At 48.4% G+C, this 17,989-nt stretch overlaps 2 protein-coding genes across 4 annotated transcripts in view; both read left to right on the forward strand.

Annotated features, from left to right (window-relative positions):
- LOC136996518 (SUN domain-containing protein 3-like) overlaps nt 1-17,989 on the forward strand; it is a 390,273-nt gene that overhangs the window by 215,873 nt on the left and 156,411 nt on the right. The gene's annotated exons all lie outside the window — the stretch shown is intronic.
- Nucleotides 14,879-15,844, forward strand: LOC136996444 (olfactory receptor 12D1-like). Its single transcript, XM_067317366.1, has one exon. The coding sequence runs from the start codon at nt 14,879-14,881 to the stop codon at nt 15,842-15,844; it is 966 nt and encodes a 321-aa protein (XP_067173467.1).

The following is a 17,989-nucleotide window of genomic DNA, read 5'->3' on the forward strand; positions in this document are numbered from 1 at the left end:
ATGTCTGCATGTGTGTACCCATTTCTTGTGGGGGCATCAGTGTTTGTGCAAGTGTGTGCATGTGTATGTGATAGCATGTCTTTACAGGAGTGTCTGTGTGCGTGCAGTTGTGAGCACACTCACACATTTCCTTGTCTGTGTTTGTATGTGTGGGTGTGCATACGTCTGTGTGAATGCAGAAGGGTGTGTCAACAGCAGTGACAAATCTCTCACACTCTATGTCTTTGACCCCACAGCCTCGCCCCTCTCCAGCCCCTGTACACCCAGGTTCCCATTTGGATCCACAACCATCAGCTCAGGACAAGTTTCCTCTTACCTGTGTGCTCACTCTTCAGATGGCAACTCCAGCCTCTGCCTCTTCTGCACATTGCTGCTGTGGACACTGGCCACACTCCTTTCTCCTGATGCCATCTGAAGAAATGGGAGTCCCACGCTTCAGAGGGTTGGCTTTCAGCAAAGGAAGAGAGACCTTTGCAGAGCAATACAGCAGAGACATGAGGCTGTTCCCCAAAACACAGCCTCCAGAGCTGACTATGGCCAAGGAGCTCAGTGGTCAGCAAGCTAGAAGGAATCTTTTCCTCTCTCAGCAGAGCCTAGCAGTCACATTTCTGTGATGAACAAGGCCAAGGAAGGGCTTTGGATGCGTTTCATGAGACAGCAGAAGTGAAGACTACATTGAAACACAGCACAACTTCATCTTTTGAAGGAAGCTCAAGAAGCAGTAAGGGAATGTTCTAATGATTACACCCAAGAAGACCTCAGAAACCTACACCCCTTTGGAGGTCAAGCCTGTGCAGATGAGGGGAGAGGGGAGAGGCTAACCTGAGCACTAACTGCAAATCAGAAAGCCTCACCTGATACCTGAAGACTAAGCAATAAGAGGAATCCCTACAACCCTAAGACCCACCTGCCTCCTTCAAACCCCAGAGCCTTTGAGCTGTCTTCCAAGTCCAGCTTGAAGCTGGTCAACCAGTTCTTCCTTCACTTTGGGATCTGTGTGTCACTTGGGACTGAGGAAGAATCCCTGACCCCAGGCTGACCCGTGGCCCAAGGCACCCCCATGGGGCCAGTTGGCCCACCCAGACCCACGAGCTTTTTTCCGGTCCCTGGAGCAGGTCATGCCCAGCATGCACTGGGCACTTGGTGCCAGAAGTGAGAACCTGACAGGGCTCACTCCCCCCACTCCCCAACTCACTAGGGAAGTGAAAAAAACTATCAGAGTAGAGGTATTTCACCAGCAGCTGGGTCGTGTCATGGGTCGCGTGCATGTACAGGGCCTTCCACTTATTCTGTATCTCTCATGTTTCTTCGCAGCGCCAGACTAGAGTCAAGCTCAACCAGGTCTTCTTTCCCCACTGATTCCATCAAGCTCTTTCCCTTGGCTGTGGTTTCACTAGAGAGTAGGTAGGGACAGTGGGAATCTCATTCATCCATTCATGCATGTCACTAAGTAGACGACAAGGCATTTGGCTATTTACTGAACAGCAACCAAAGTGGTACCTTTTTCAAATTGAACTTAAAGGCAACTCGTCCACCAAAGGCAACTCTGGCAAACTCGTCATTTGGGACAAGATTTTATGCCCCACTAGCTCCTTGATCCACCACCAGAGTCAAGGCAAAACAGAACCTGGGATTCCAGAAGGCTGAGCAGACACGTCATCTGTGTGAAGCATTTTACTGTTGCCTTCGGAGAGAAGAACTTCTAAAGAACGTCACTTTTATGATATTTGCCCAATTCTATGTTGTCAGCCTTACCTAGGCTGGCAAAACTGTGGATAACATCTACTGAGGAAAGGAAAGCCCTTCTGCTGAAGAACCTTGCAATCCTCTTTTGTTGGCCATTGGAGAACCCAAACTACATTTATACCACTTTCCTCGAGCACTAACCGGGAATCCCAGGAATCCAACATCAATGGCACTGGTGAGTTCCATCACCTGCTCCTTCAAGTGCTGATATTTCCACACTTTTTCCATCGCTGCATCCCCTAAAGATGACAAAATACTTTCAAAATGGACTGATACATCCACTGCCCATGTCCAAGACCCTTTTACCATTACCAAACTTGCCTTAAAGAGCTCATCATTTTTATCCCTCACGTTAGGTTCCAGAAACACCACCCAACCTGTCCTCTTAGCCTCATTAGACATCATCCTGTACAAGATGTTCTGCCTCTTGATCTGGGCATCTTGGACTGCAGGACAGTAACCAATACTATGGGAGCACGTTTCCCATTCAACAGGACAATGCCTGCATCTTCTCCTGGACCCTTCCCCTAAACCTCTGGCCAAGCACTCCCTAGCTGGGTAGACATTGGCCTGGACTAGTAACACCATCAAAATTTTCCTGTGAGGAATTCACCTATAATGCACCAACCAATCATTACTGATGTTGTCGTTGACAGAATTCTTGACACCATGGCCTTGACTGTGCAGATTTATCCAATTTTCAAATCTGTGTTTTCTCCACCTATTCAGGTTAGGGAAGATGACCTTTGGAACAGACGTCTCCCATTTGCATGCTACCTCCCCCTCTTCCAATGTGGCCAGGATTACTCTAACAGCTAATCTATTTGTTGTTGATCATATTTATCTACTCGACCTCCCGCGGCAATCCACAGACACAAAATTCTCTCTGAATACCTTCTTCTGGAACAATTATTCTGATAATGTCATCTTGGGAGTGGGTGATACAATGCAACCAATGAGCCTGTATATTCAGAATCTGGCTCGCCAGGGTGCCATCCCCAAGCCGCTCTCTCTCATGCTGGATTAAAGAATAGAGGCACGCATGCTGGAAGGTAGATGAAGCCAGCTCTTCACCACCGTTCTTATGTCCCAGTCAAAGGATTGGGGGTATGAGGCATTTGCACCAGGATGATCTGCTGCATATAACAGCCTCAGGATGGCATGCCTCTTCAGGACTTCATCACTCTGCAGTGGTTTCAAAGCTTATCAAGCTCCTCTTGCAGCTCTGGCTTGGAAGGACCAATCCATGGGTCCAGCCCCAGGCCCAAATATCTCTGAGAGCTGCCCGGCTCCATCATATTTAGATTAGAGCCATTCACCTTCCATGGGTCACAGCCATTGATGGTAACAGAATCTTCTGTGGGCCTTATAAAGAACCCGTGACATTTCTCAGCCTGCAACCTCAGCCCTGTCAGTTGGCAGAATCCCACCATATTTCCCTGCATCCCATCACAAGAGTCACTCAATACGACTAGATCATCTGCAAACACCAACAATGTAACACTTTTTCTGCCATGCTTAAATCCATTCCTGATCTTCTCCAACCTACATAACAGCGGGGCTACTGATAAATTGAAGAACGCTGAGGACACTGGATCTCCTTGCTCCACTGCAGTGAGGACCTCTATCATCTCTGACTGCTTTCCCCTCTCCTCCAGCTGAGTTGTGGTGTTATCACGCATATCAGCGATGATGCCTGTTACATGACCATCAATGCCTCTTTGTTTCAGAGCATGAAAATATGTCTAACTGAATCGATGGCCTTTGTCAGATCCACAAAGACCACCCCCAGGGCTTTATGTTCTCTTTTTGCATACTTTATCAGGATCTGGAGCACTTCCAGATCTTCCGAACAACCTGACGCTGATATAAAGCCCCTCTGGCGGCTATTAATCATACATACACTCCTCAGTTGGGCTGTTAGGAGTCTTGAAAAGAGCCTCAAGATAATCAGCCTGATGGCAATGGGTCACCAATTATTAATATACAGATGTTTCACTGGATCTGCGGACTTTGGTATTAATATCGTTCTGCATTCTTTGATCCCCACCTGGATCTTCCCAGACAGCAGCCGGGCTCTATGCATGATGCAAAAACAGGTTTGCAATGGTGTAGGCCAGATGTATAGAAAATGGCAATAAAAAATGAAACAGCAAAGAAATTAAGAAAAAAAATATGATGCAAACAAGACGTTTTATTATACTTTCCCTTTTTAATATTTTTTGCATGTGTTCTTATCATCCTCCTTTTGTTCTGTTTTAATATGTTGGACTTTGGGGCATTGTAATGTTTTTGTTTGTAAAGGAAAACGATTTTCAAAATTGGGGTGGGATTCAGTTACAGAAACAGAGACATCTTGGTGCCACTATAGACACCCTGGTACCCTCTGCCAGCCTCCAGCTTCAGCTCCAGAGGGGCTCTGGTCTCCCCTAGGTCCTGCGTGATAGCTGCCAGTCCCAGGGAAACACCTCAGAAACACAGGCGCCTCTAAAATTGACACTAGATGCTTAATGTTTAGGAAACTGAGCTCTGCCTGGAAAGTTGAAGAATATGCTTCAACATTAAAAAAAAAAAAGACACATTTTAGTACCTGAAATCCTTGAATAATTTTAATAAAATGTTAATGTTTTCCTATAGTGCCAAACTGGGAATTTCCAGGAAGAAGCATGTTAACCTCAGGAGAAGAGATATTCATCTTCCCCAGGACTTGCGTTACTACTGCTCTGTCTATTCTATTGTGTATTTAATCTCAAGAATCTTTCCTGTATTTCTGCACATCCTTATTAAATCAACCATTTCTGAAGTCATCTCTTCAGAAGACTACCTGGACATACCCATTACGTATTGTCCATTCAGTTTTCCTCCTCCCGTTATTCCTTGTTCATTCAGACACCTATCAGCTACCCAGCTGCTGCTTTGAACTACAAGGATTTTAAAGCTTGCCTCCTCTTTCAGTAGTTTGTTTAATTGTCTCATTAGCCAACTCCTTACCTGTGTCTATAGCTATCCTTTTCTATCTCTTTATCTGAAATACTTCCAGCAAGGTTATTCCCTGTGGAAAGTGGCCTCCAGTGGAGACAACTTGGTCTTAATGTACAGTTGAGGAATGTATTTTTTTTTAATTAAACTGTGTCATGTTTTCTCTTTTTCACAGTCAAGACAAATCTTTCCATGTCTGTTTGTAGGTAGTTCTCTAAATAAAGCAGGTGGGAATTGATGAATATGAGCTGTAACATTCAGCTACAGGCTTCAGTGGAAAAAGGTTAGATATGAAAAAGAGTTATGTGAGTCCCAGGTGGCTGAGAAGAGAAATGGTGGGGCTGGGGGTGTGGGGGAGAAGATTGTCTGTGCAGCGTCTGACCACAAGTATCCTCCTTTTCCTACATGCCTGAACTTCATTAGGAGACAATCTGAATCAACATCAGGTATAGAATGTTGATAAAACTTTTTTGCTAAGCTGAAAAATGAAGACAATTTAAAAAAGAAAAAAATAAACAAGGATTCTTTTTTATTAGGTGCTCATTGAAACCGTCCTTTTTCAGCTACATTCCTGAAATCTCTCCAGTTAGCCACATGATGCTTGAAAACTTGAAAAGAGTTATGGGAAGAAACACTGCTCCTTAGGGTACTTTTTGTGTTTAATGAGCCCTCTGGTGCATTCGTGCAGACACTGAAAGGAGATTGAACCAATGTCTCAAGAAGTTAAAGCCAGAAGCAAACTCAAAGGTTTCTTAGCGCGTTAATGGGTCCCACAGAGGGCCATTACCAACAAAGCTGTTAATGGGAACCACAAGTTGAGGTGCCCTTCCCTGGGGGCTGGTTAGCGTAGAAAATCAGAGGCACCAGTTACAGTTAGTCAAAGGAATGTACAGGAGGCCTCAATTCCAAATAAGCTCTTGATGTGTTTTATCAAGCAAAAACGGTCAAGCACAAAAGTCCAGCCCTGCAGAAGGGTGATCCTTTCCCTCACACGTTGCTCAGGGCTCTTCCTGGGGTGGGTAGGAGGGGTGATGCCAAGTGTAGGAAAACGGTACAACACCTCCCGGGCTCCCTGAGGGGTGAGCAGGCAACAAGGCCCTGGTGCTGTAAGGAAACGGTGTCTTCTCGTAGGCCTCGCTGGCAGAGACAGCAGCCATAGGCAAGGTGACAAAGACCTCAGCTCTGTCAGGGACTTTCAGCCTTGCCACCAGTCCTGACCGTCCCCGTCAGACATCCTCCACTGTCCCATGCCTGCTCCTCTTTGCCTGCAGACCTTAGCCACCTTCTCCCTCCCTACACTCTCTGTTTCCCCACCTTGCTTTGACCTGCTTCACTCTCCCTAGTTCCACTCATGTCTCTCCATACTCACTGGGTGTTGCTTGAAAAGCAAAGCTATGGGCTCCTGTGATTTTGCTGATGCCTGAGGTGCCCAGCAAGCCACCTGGCTTCTTTCAAAGACCTGCTAGAGCTCCTCACTCACCTAAGATATCCCACTCCCAAACGTGCTTGCGTCCTGTGCAGTGAATTGCACATCCTTGTTCTTGTGCTGGCCTAAAATCCCAGCTGCGTTTCCGTTAAACATGACCATGGCATGCTCTCTGTGTTCTCCATCCTGCCTGCATCAGCCACACTCCTACACGCACACAGCTCTTTCCCTGCACTCCTATGTGTCCAGTAATGTTCCTGCTCTGCCTGCCATAGAGGGACCTCACTCCAGGAGATTCACACATCCTCCAGAGAAGGGTCAGCTCTGTGGTCATGATTGAGCTCTGTCCACCCGTGCCCCAGCAGCATGCATTCCCCATCTCCCAGGCTAAGGCATACACACAAAATGGAAATGTCTCTATCATCCCTGATATGGTGAGAGCCTTCAGCCCTGCCATGCACCCAGCACTCAGCTCCTCCCCCTCTGCCCACACACATCACCTCCTTTAATTGTCTGGGCTCAAACATGTGTGTGAAGATTTACTGAAGCTGTACTGAGTGCCTTTCTCACTGCCTTCTCCTCAACCCTCTGTCCCATTGGCTAGTGCTGCCTCTCAGCTGTGACCCATTGGCCTTTCAGAAGGGCTTCCTGGATTTTCCTGGTGCTTGTTACAACCTTTCTGACTCCCTCCAGAGATCTTAGGATGGGACAATGTGCTATTGGCTCTAATAGGGGCCTTTATGACCAGCTTTTAGGAAATGCTTGCATTTTTATGACTCCTGTGTGTGGAGGGGGGGAGCAATAGTCATGGAAAAGCACCAAATATACCAAAGCAGGCACCCAGTGGACTGCCAAGAAGAACCATCTGAGATATCCCCAGGCCTGTGGCTGCAGGGCAAGGCTTCTCACCATAGAAGTGGATCCAGCCTCATCCACTCTCTAGAGAGGGAAATCAGCAGTGTCCATGCCATCTGAGGACTAAAGGGGTGAGTTCTGGTGAGACCACCTTTCACCTGGCCCATTCTAGATGTGTACTTCAGGATGGGGAACCATGCCTTGTATTGATCATGTTGAGTACATTGACACTGCCCACACAGGATGTCCTCATGAAAGTGAGGTTAAACAGGAGAACTAAGCCCTGGCTCCTCCTTTCGGCCTTTTTGAAGATGCATACAACTTTTGCTTTTCCTCAGTCTCAGGATCCCCACAACCTTTCAAAGATGATACAGAGTGGCCTCACTGTGACTTTGGCCTGTTCTCTCAGCATCCTTGGATGCAGCCCCTCAGGTCCCATGGACTCTTCAGGGCTGAGTTCACTCAGGTAACCCCTGACTTGATCCTCATCCACTAACGGATGTTGTTTTCTTCCTTGAGTCCTTTCTCTAGGCATAAAGGCCTGGGAAGCTCTGCCAGCAAAGAGTGAGGCAAAGAAGACATTCAGTAGCTCAGACCTGTCTGCATCTACTCTTACTAAATTCTCTGCTCCATTCAGAAGCGGGACCACTTTTTCCTTGTTTATTCTTCTACTGTTAATGAAGCAGTACCAGCTCATCTTGGTGCCTGTGATGTCCCTTGCAACTGTCAGCTCTAGGGGAGGTTTGGCTTTCCTAAAGCCATGTCCAGACAGCATCCCTAAATTTCTTCCACTGTAACCTGTCCCTGCTTCCACCTCCTGTGTACTGCTTGTTTGCATTGGAGCTCAGTCTTGAGCTGCCTGTGTTGCCAAGCCATCTCCTGAGATGAATGCTTGTTTTCCCGAGTATCAGAGTGGACCATTACAGTGCTTGAAGGATGCTCTCCTCAAAGACCTGCCAGCTTGCCTGAGCTCCTTTTCTGGTCAGAGCTGCTTCCCACAGGATTCCCACAGGATTCCTGTGCCCTGAATAAGTCGAAGTCTGCCTGTCTGATGTCCATGGTCTGTACCCTGCTACTCTCCATCCTAAATTCCCCTCAGGATCCGAGACTGTACTGTTTTCATGGTGACTGCAGCCAAGGCTGCCACTGAGTGTCACATCTCCAGGCAGTTCTTCTGAGTTTGCAAGTACAGATCCAGGTGACTCATAATGGTAGCTGGGCTAAGAAATTGTCCTGCTATCCTCCAGGGACCTCCTGGACTGTCTGCGCCCTGCTGTGTTGCCCTTCCAGGGAATGCCAAGGAGATTAAAGTCCCCCATAAGAACCAGGGTCACTGTTCCAGAGACTTACTGAAGTGGCTTAAAGAACACTTTGTCCACTTCTTCACCCTGTTGGAGTGGTTTATAACTGCTACCACAATGTCACCCTTACTGGCCTCTCCTCTGATCCTCACCCACAAGTGTTCACCCAGCCTGCCATCTCTCCCATAGAGGAGCTCCACACATCTGAGCTGCTCCTTCACACAGAGGGCAATTCCCCTCCTCCTCTTTCCTGTCTGTCTTTCCTGAAGAGCTTCTATCCTCCACTGAAGCAGCCCAAGCTGTGTGAGTGGTCTTATCACAAATCAGTCATTCCCACAATGCCAGCACTTCTGTGACCACACACACAGCTGCAGCTCCTCCTGCCTGTGCTCCAGGCTGAGTGCAGTTGGGTACATGTGGGCTGCAGAACCTTAGTTGTGGCACCAGGGCCGAACACAGAATTACCACGGTGAAAACTGTTGCTCACAGCCAAGGACCCCGTGTATGCTAAGGCCCCATTTCAGAGCAGAGACATGCTGACCTTAATGGCAGATCACCATGCCATGATGAAATGAGGTTCCCACTAAGAGAGCAAACCCTGCAGTCCCCAAAGCCAGGCAGAAACAGGGCTTGGCTGTGCAACCATGCCAGGAGAGCAGTTTTCTGCCTGAGCTGTCTCAGTGGCACTGTGAGGCCTGTGATGGAAGTGAAGCCAATCTCCAGGAAGGAGTAGGTCCTGCTGAGAACATCCCTGAGAGTGGACAGCCAGCAATCCAACTACACTGTGATCACTGTTAGCATGTTCCCTGTTTCCATCATCAGGTAGGTGAGTGAGGTTCAGGGAGAGGAGAACCATCAGGATTTGAGAACATGGGCGCACGAGTGGAGATGCTGGTGTGAAGCTTCTCCCATTCCTGCAGCACCCTCAGACGCAGATGGGATGATTCTTGCCTCAGTACCATGGTGTTGGCGTTCAGTTGCTGGCATACAGGCATCTCACCCCTCTGAGATGTCCTGGGGAATCTGTCCAGCACCCATCCAAAAGAGCATGGCTTTCCTGTAGCTCCTGTGCTGTATTTTCCTGTGGTTGTGCTGGGCACCCCAGTCCCCTGACACAGCACTAGAGACCTTTTTTATTCATTCGAATGAGAGCCCTGAGTTAGCTTAGGACTCTGCAATGCAAAGATGGGCACTCATCTTAGCTTTGTAGTAACCTGGGCTCAAGTTGGTTGGAGCCTAGAGAGAGACCTCGCTCTCCTTATGGTGAGCTCCTCTGTTTGGTCAGCTGAGTAGGTCTGCAGGCTGCCAGGGACTGGTTGATTAAAGCAGGCTCAGGTGTCCTGAATGTACACCTCTGGTGTCATTTCAGGTCACCAAGGATAGTTCTTCTCCAGCCCTCCTAGGCCATAGCTGATGCTCCAGAAGGATGTGGGTCTTTTAGAATTGCTCCATAGGAGCTTGAAGACATTTGAACATGTCTTGGATCACCTCTGGCACCTCAGATGTCACCAGCTCTTTGTGTGTGAGCAACTGATTCCTCCCCTCCATCTCCATGGATTAGAATGGGAGCTTAATCAAGGAGCTCCCACACAGACACAAATTCTGTGTGCACCTTAACTGAGGGAAGAGGAATCCCACCTCCTCTGGGTCTGTGGCATGCACAGGAGGGAGATGAATTGCCCCAAAGCCTCTAACCAAAAAAGAGACACCTGCGTTGACTCATCTGAATCACTGCCCTACATGGGAAAACAACCCCCTCCCTATCACTTTCTGCATGTCCTGCCTGATAACTGGGGAGGAATAGGGATTTCCAGAGGAGGACAGTTTCCTCTCTCTTAGACAACAATGCTCTGATAGGAGAAATCACACTGCTGGACTCCACTGCTCTCTCCACAGTTTAGAGAGGGAAGATAGGTGATTACTTTAGCCTACTTCAAAGTGCATTCCCCAGGAGGAACTCTACTGCCTTTCAGGAGCTGTCAGCCCTGGAGACCCCAGGGACATCTCGAGGAAGCCTGTGGGGTAAAGAAGTCACACCTTTGGTTGTGCCTCTGCTCCTGAGCTGGGCCAGGCTCCTGGGACGGAGAGAGCTCATGGCAACCTTGCAGGTGTCTAGGATGTGCCTAGAGCTGAAACCACAGGCATCGCTATTTAGAGTGCTCCTAGATCAAAGGCAGAGTCCAGGTGTGCAAGAGCGGGCAGCTCACCAGTGCCTTCCCTTCTACTTCATAGTCTTCTTTCAGGACTGATTTCCAGTGAGGTATTCCCTACGTGGGGTTTGGGGAGGAGCTGTCAGAGATCTTCTCACTTCCCCTCAGTCCTGCTCTGCTCTTTTGTCAGCCCATGGGCACTGCCACAGTCCCTCCGCACTGGGTAAAGCTGAGTCTCCATGTGCCCTCCTCTGACCCCCGGTAGGAACGAGCAGTGCCTATCTCTGCTCACTCTAAAGTAGGTGCTCAGAGCAGGCCAGGGGAACAGAAGGAGAAGGTGCAATAGGCACAAGGGCACAAGTAGCAGCAAGGGAAATTTCAGCTGGGCATTAGGGAAAAAACTGTCAGCATGAGAGTGGAGCAGCAGTGGTGCAGGGGCCCAGAAACTTTCAGAACTTGTCTGGACAAAGTGCTGACCAACATGATCTAACTGGGAAGTTAGCCATGCTCAGAGCAAGTGTGAGTATCAGTCTCCAGATGTCCCTCCTGACCCAGATCCTCTGGGAGGGGTAAGAGGTCCCAGGACATGGTAGCAGACTCCTGTGGTGCTGAGGCCTTTCTAGCAGTTTGTCACTAGTAGATGAGGAGCTCTCTGTCACTCTCTAGTCTCTGTGAGGTGCGACTCAGTCACATGCTGGTCCCCATACCACCCTCACGCAGTGCCTTTCCTGAGGAGTGAAGGTGCCCAAAGACCATCCTCAGCTCTGATCAGCTGGGAGGGGTGAAGCCACAATGCTCAGTGTGCAACAGCAGCCAAGGGGCACAGCAGCAAGACTAGGGAGAGGAAATGGGAGACATGTGGCTCTACATCAAGAGGCATGTAGAGCAGCCAGTGGAAAAGCTCTTCCATTTCCCACCTGCATCATTTGGCCGTGCATTTGAACCTTCTGCAGACACAGGCCCAAGAGCCACCGGCCAGCTCTGACCCTCTGGACCCTGACGCTCACAGTTCCCCATTACTACTGTGCTGCCACCAGGGATGGTTTTGGATGTGGAAGTCTCCCAGATGTGGCTGCAGAATGTCACCACCTGCTCTTGGAATTCAGGCTGAATCTCACTGTCATGAAACTCCTCCAAGGGTGGCAGGTCCCTCTTGCTGGCTGTCTGCTCAAAAACAAAGCACTTCTCGTCTGGGAAGAAGTGGCAGATGCATTCCTGGGATGCTTATAGAGATGGGCTTCCTGGCTGCTACCTGCAGAGATAGGACAGAGAGCGAGCTCACAGGGTTTGGGTTTTTGTTGCCTTACGCTGAAATGCAGGTGTCCAGAGCTGGATGCATCCTGTCCTTCCTGAAGCACAGCACTGAGCGCAGCACCATTCTCCTACCAGGCTTTAACTTCAGCGCATTCTCCAGGTACTCATCCTCAGAGATTTCCTTCCCATCCACCTTCAGTTGCAATGTGAAGTCCCACACGGCCCAGACAAAGGTCAGGAAGAACTAGAAAACTTTGTCGGAATCCTCCAGTTCATCTCCACTCTCCCCAGGTGTTGCTTTCACCTTTACATTCTCCGTCAGCTTCGTCACATAGCTGGGGTGCTGGCTAAGGAAACAGAGACCCTGGATCCTCATGCAGGGAGGGGTTAACCCTAACCCTAACGCCACCCTCCCCAGCCATCAGCATTTAATGAGGAGAAGGGGAGATTCTGCAGGGACAGAGAACAGCCTGGAGTCACCAGCAGGAGTAGAGCTCAAAGCCTCAGCCCTGAGGTCTGGAGCACAGGATCCCTGAGGAGCCAGAGCCTGGTCACTGGGCACCACCAGGAGGTTCTGATCTCCCCATAAAAAGCAGCCATTTGAGGACCTGCGACGTGTGAACCCCTAAGCTACTGCTCAGGGAGATGGGGCCTCCCTGTTGCTGCTGCCCCACTGAGGACACTGCAGCTGGTCCTTGTCTTGCTGGTCAATGGTGCCCTTGCTGTTATAGACCAGAGTGCTGGACAGCAGTACAGCTAGCACAAAGATCCATGCGTCATTCTTGGTGTTGCCCTGGATCAATCTTGGCTTGTACCAAGAAACTCTGTGCAAGGCTCCCTAAGAGTGAGCAAAGCCCCAAATGCCCACGCCCTGAATGCCTAACCATGGCCATGGCAGGGTCAGCTTTGTGGAGACACCCACACACATGACATCACCATGTCTTCCTATAGCTCTCTTATCTTCAACTCTTAACTCTCCGAGTTGCACAGCTTCTGATTATTAAAGTTCTCCCTGAGCTCCCCATTCCTGGTCTGCTGAAGTCTACCAGGAAGTGCTGAGGAATTTGGCAACTTGCCAACCCCATGAACCTTCTCCTAGCTCCTATGGCTGTCAGCACCACAGAGACAGCTCCAGTTCAAAAGACTGGGGATCCCTGCAAGGCACTAGAGTTCAAAGGGCCCACCAGCCTAATGGCTGCTGAATAATCAAAGATCCAGAAGGAGAGGAAGAGAAATGAATGATCCAGAATGAGGGAAGAGGCGGTGTTCCACCAAGCAGCATGGACCCAGCCACAGACTGGTTCCAGTAGCCTGCAGACAGCCAGGATGCCAGGCAGAACGAGGCCTCTGACAGTCAAAGGCAGAGGTGAAGGATGCCAGGCAGGACTTCATCAGCCAGAAGACTTTACCCAGTTAGCTCTGCACTAGCCTCCTTCCCCACAGCCTCTGTCTCTTCCTGGCACACCAGTGCAGGCAATGAGAACACCTTGAGTCCTGCCACATGGCTGGGCCCTTGAGAGCTTCCACAAAGTGCTCTGTCGCCACAAAAGGAAGTCTCTACTTCTCCCACACCTTCTCCACATCGCCCCACCCTTCAGTGTTCGGTAGCACCAGAGTGTGTCCAGGCCAGCAGGGCTGAGGCACACACCACATCCAGATACCTTTGGTATGGGCCTGCATGGTGAAGCCCAGGGAGAAACCTGTGGAGAGGATGCAAGGGGCTCAGCAGTGTTAGATAGAGAGCAGGAAAAACCAAGGTATCTTGTCTGCCAGGGGCTGGGACCTGTGCAGCTCACCACCTCTCTCGCCTGTTTGCTCATGAGCCAGCCTGTTCATGAGGTGGGACTTGCCAGCGCAGTGCAGCCCTGTGATGGCCACCACCACCACAGGCTACATGAACTATGACAGCACCTGCAGGGTCTTCTGCTGCACCACCAGCACCTGCCTCTGTGTGGTCTCAATCAGGCAGATGGGCACTTCTATGCAGATTTCAGATGCCATTGCTCATGACAAACACAGCTTGAGGAGGGGACAGGGAGACAGGTATTTGAGGCCTTAAAACATTCATCATAGTTTGTTTTCTCCATCTTTAGAAGTTAAAAGAAAACAAAAAGCATTTTAAGATCTTCATGGACTACAAAGGGAGCAAAAGATGTCAAGTCAGAGGCAGAGTTCAGCTGTGTAATTGTAGCAGGTCCAATGAAGCCATGATACTTATTCAATGCATTGTGCTTGGGAATTACAACAACATGTAAAAAACTTCTGGGCAAATTCCCCATGAAAACTGTTAGTCTTCCTGAGAATTATGTGCTATAACCTTGCATATTTCAATAAATGGCTTTTGGTTCTACAGCTTCCTCGTGCTTATGAGCGCTTGCTGTGCAAATAATCAGCAATCAGTTCACCTCCCCACAACATCATTAGCTTTCTGCGTGCCTGAGGTGCTATGCCTTGATGTTTTCTGAACTGAAGTCCCATAAGGTTCAGAGGCTTGATCCCAAGAGGAGTTATCAAAGAGATGGAAATTTTCCTTTGCTGGAAACAAATGTGGTTGTTTCAGTGACAGGGAGGACTATATAAAGGTTTCCTGACACCGCTGAACAGCCAGAATTAATCCTCTTTGAAACCACTGTATTATATGTGAGCCACTAGACTACTATAACACTTCAGCTTTGCTAAAGATACAGTATATTCAGCTAGGATTTGGAATGAACAAAACTTATTAGAAAACCCTTTTCTGAATAAGAAAACACACAGGATTTCAGAATGATCCTCACTTACAAATCAGGTAACCAACTTCCCTCCCTCCCTCCCTCCCTCCATTCCTTCCTTCCTTCCTTACTTACTTACTTCCGCATAATTTTCTTTTCTCACTATTCTCAAACATGCCATTCCTTTCAGTGGGCTGGTACACAGGTGGCAGTTCCGGCATCAGTATTGGCCATCTACGTTACAACAGTTTCTAGTATTTGTTGAAACAGTTGGGGTGGAAAATCAAGGAATTCTTTTGTGTCCCTTTCCAGACTCAGTATCTGATCTCTTCCATTTATGAGGCAGCATCAGCTGATGATGCATCTTATGGAAGAGGATTCTGGGAAATGGATGCGGCAGCTCAGGATAGAAAGATAGGAATTTACTGCTAAGTTATTCTCTCTTTCCCTGCAGGGATGGATAACCAGACAGAGGTGAGGAAGTTCATTCTCCTTTGCCTAAGCAATGTCCAAGGGCTACAGAAATTCCTGTTCATACTATTTTTACTGCTGTACCTGTCTAGCCTACTGGGGAATATGGCAATCATGATTGTAGTGGTACGTGAACCCCGGCTACACACCCCCATGTACTTTTTCCTCTTCAACCTCTCCTGCCTGGATATTTTTTACTCCACAGTTACCATGCCCAAGATGCTGGCTGGGTTCCTCTCAGGGCACCAGGACATTTCTTACACTGGCTGCCTAAGCCAGCTCCACTTCTTCCACTTCCTGGGTAGCAGTGAAGCTTTGCTTCTGGCTGTCATGGCCTATGACCGCTATGTGGCCATCTGCAACCCCCTGCGCTACACCCTGATCATGAGCCCACGGGCCTGCCTGCAGCTGGCTGCAGCCACTTGGACTACTGGCTTCCTTCATGCTCTGATGCACACAGTCATGACCTCCCGGCTCCATTTCTGTGGCCCCAACCACATCCAACACTTCTTCTGTGACATCAAACCCCTGGTGAGACTGGCCTGCAATAGCAGCCAGCTCAACCTGGGCCTTAGCATCATCACAGGGAGTCTTGCAATAGGCCCCTTTGTCTTCACACTCTTTTCTTACCTATACATTTTTTCCTTCCTCCGACTGAAAGTCCAGTCCAAGGAGGGAAGGAGGAAAGCCTTCTCCACTTGCATCTCCCATCTCACAGTAGTGGCCTTACTCTATGTCCCTGTTATTTTTAACTATGTGCCACCTTCCACAGGGAATTCAGCCAGGCGGGACATGATAGCCACCCTTATGTATAATATTGTCACATCAGTCCTCAATCCTTTGATCTACACCCTGAGGAATGTGGAAGTGAAGCGTGCTCTAAAGAGAAGACTTTTCTCCAGAGAGTTTCTAGCACAGAAAATGTTCTGCCTTGCAGCTTGTGTGGGGTAGTAGGCAATGGACAATGCAATGAGAGGAGCTTTTGGCTCAAGAATGTGTTGTGCAGAAATCCGCTTTTCACTCCCAACACCTTGGGTCCCTTCAGAAACGCCCTACCTACTGGATATGGTCTCATCTCTCCTACTTTGGGCAGTAGCAGTACTAAAAATGAACATATATTGGTGGAATAGCCATTCCCATTCATCTAGCTGGAAAAGAGAAGACGCTCCAGAGAGTGATACTTCAATAAAAACACCTTTATTAGAGTGATTTACCTGCAAAGTCACTTGATTTTTCTTTTTTTTTTCTTTTTCTTTTAGGCAGCTGAATCCCACCCCCAGTCAGAGCTGTCAAGAGAAGTCAGGGCATGATTCATCTTATCCTAGAGCCGACAGACAGGGAGGAATTCATTCAGTTGGCCACATACAGACATGTATGTCATGCCGCTTGAAATACTCTAGGTATCTCAGCTGGTGTCTCTCTGCTGCTCCAGAAAGGCATAGGTCTCTCATAGGCGCTATGCCAGATCTACCAGCCCTGTATGGATGTCAGATGTCCTAGGACCTCTAAAATGGTACTAGACACCTTTGCGTAGGCAACTTCATTTGCCAATAACTCGCATAATACGTTGTGTCTCTTAATATGGGCATTCTGTACAGCATGGCAACAATATGGGAGCAAGTTTTGCTCTCCACCAAACAATGCCTGACGATCTTTTTTAGGGTCTCCCCTCTCCCTCTAGCCAGGAATTCCCTGGTAGCATTTACACTGGCTCATAGTTGCAACACAGTTACAAGCTTCCTATGGGGAATGCCTCTATAACTTTACTGCCCAGAATTACTGATAGTGTCATTTCCAAAGTTTGAAATACCACAACTGACAGGCGAGTGAAGAGTTAACAGGACTGAAGTTTGTCAATTGATATGCAGAAGAACTGATAGCACAAGAGCTGACCTTGCACAAAGCTGCTGAACAGAGGACTTAACAGGACTAAAGTCGTCTACCAACCGATATGCGCAAGGACTGATATGTGCAAGGCTGCAGAATGATTAACAAGACTGGAGATGTGAAGTCTGCCACCTGGAATCTGCACAGACCCCCAGGGAGGGAAGAAACAATACGGAGATATTGTGGTCTTGCCTCGCTAGCAGGGTCCTCCCAAGCAGACAAACAAACAGTCCCGTGATTGTGAAACTCGCAAAAAGTCAGCAAAAGCAGTGTTTGCCCAGAGCCCCAGCCATGTAAAAAGAGACTTGGCAGCTAGGAGAGTTTGAGCAGGGACGGGAACGTAACCTGATCATCCTCTCCGGCTGGACCGTGAGTATTCCCCCCCCTCCCCTTTTCCTGGGACGCTGGGTTAAGGTAACTCCTCGAGGTTGAGAGCCCTCTCACTAGGAAAGTGAACAAGAAAGCTTTCAAGTAGGGATAAGCAGTCCTTCCAATTAATAACACAGTAATTGATGGTTTCAGGTTATCCTTTCTAAATTAGTAACTGATGGTTTTCCTTTCTAAATTAGTAATCGCATTATTTTAATGGATGTTACTAATACAAGAACTTGGGTGAGGAAATAAACATCTTTTTTATTATTATTATATTACTGTCTCAGTCGTTGCTATCGAACCTTCATAGCATGACAGCGTGACAACAACCTTGACAATGTAGCTTGGTCCATTTCACAAATTCCTCCTTCCTCCAGTTCTGTAGACTTGGGAAGATAACTTTTAGAGCGGGATCTCCCATTCTAAGACCACCTCGCCCTCTTCACGTGTGACTGGGATCACTCTGATCACTGTTTTATCCAAAACTGATGGTCTCTCATGTTTGCTGCACTCAGCTGCCACCAACAGTCTCTCAAAATCTTTATCAATACCTTCCTTTAGCTCTGCAGATCAAATAATTCTGTATTGGGAGTAGGTAATTCTATGCAGCCTACCAGCCTGCACATCTGGGATCAAACCAGCCAGCTGAGTGATCCCCAAGACACTGTCTTTAGTATTTGGGTAGAACGTAGAATCACAGGTACAGGCAGGAAGATGTAACGAGCCTTTAGCTGCTGACTGAATACTCAGGTCAAGCCTGTGGAGGTACACCATGGTCCATGAGATAGATTGACTTTGTGATTGTTTAACACTTCAAGATATTGACCTTCTGCAGTG

Source organism: Apteryx mantelli, unplaced genomic scaffold (genome assembly GCF_036417845.1).
Source record: "Apteryx mantelli isolate bAptMan1 unplaced genomic scaffold, bAptMan1.hap1 HAP1_SCAFFOLD_40, whole genome shotgun sequence".
Lineage (NCBI taxonomy): Eukaryota > Metazoa > Chordata > Aves > Apterygiformes > Apterygidae > Apteryx > Apteryx mantelli.

Bases quoted from the DNA above. Each gene is read 5' to 3' on its own strand.
- LOC136996444 (XM_067317366.1), top strand. From the start codon at position 14,879: ATGGATAACCAGACAGAGGTGAGGAAGTTCATTCTCCTTTGCCTAAGC.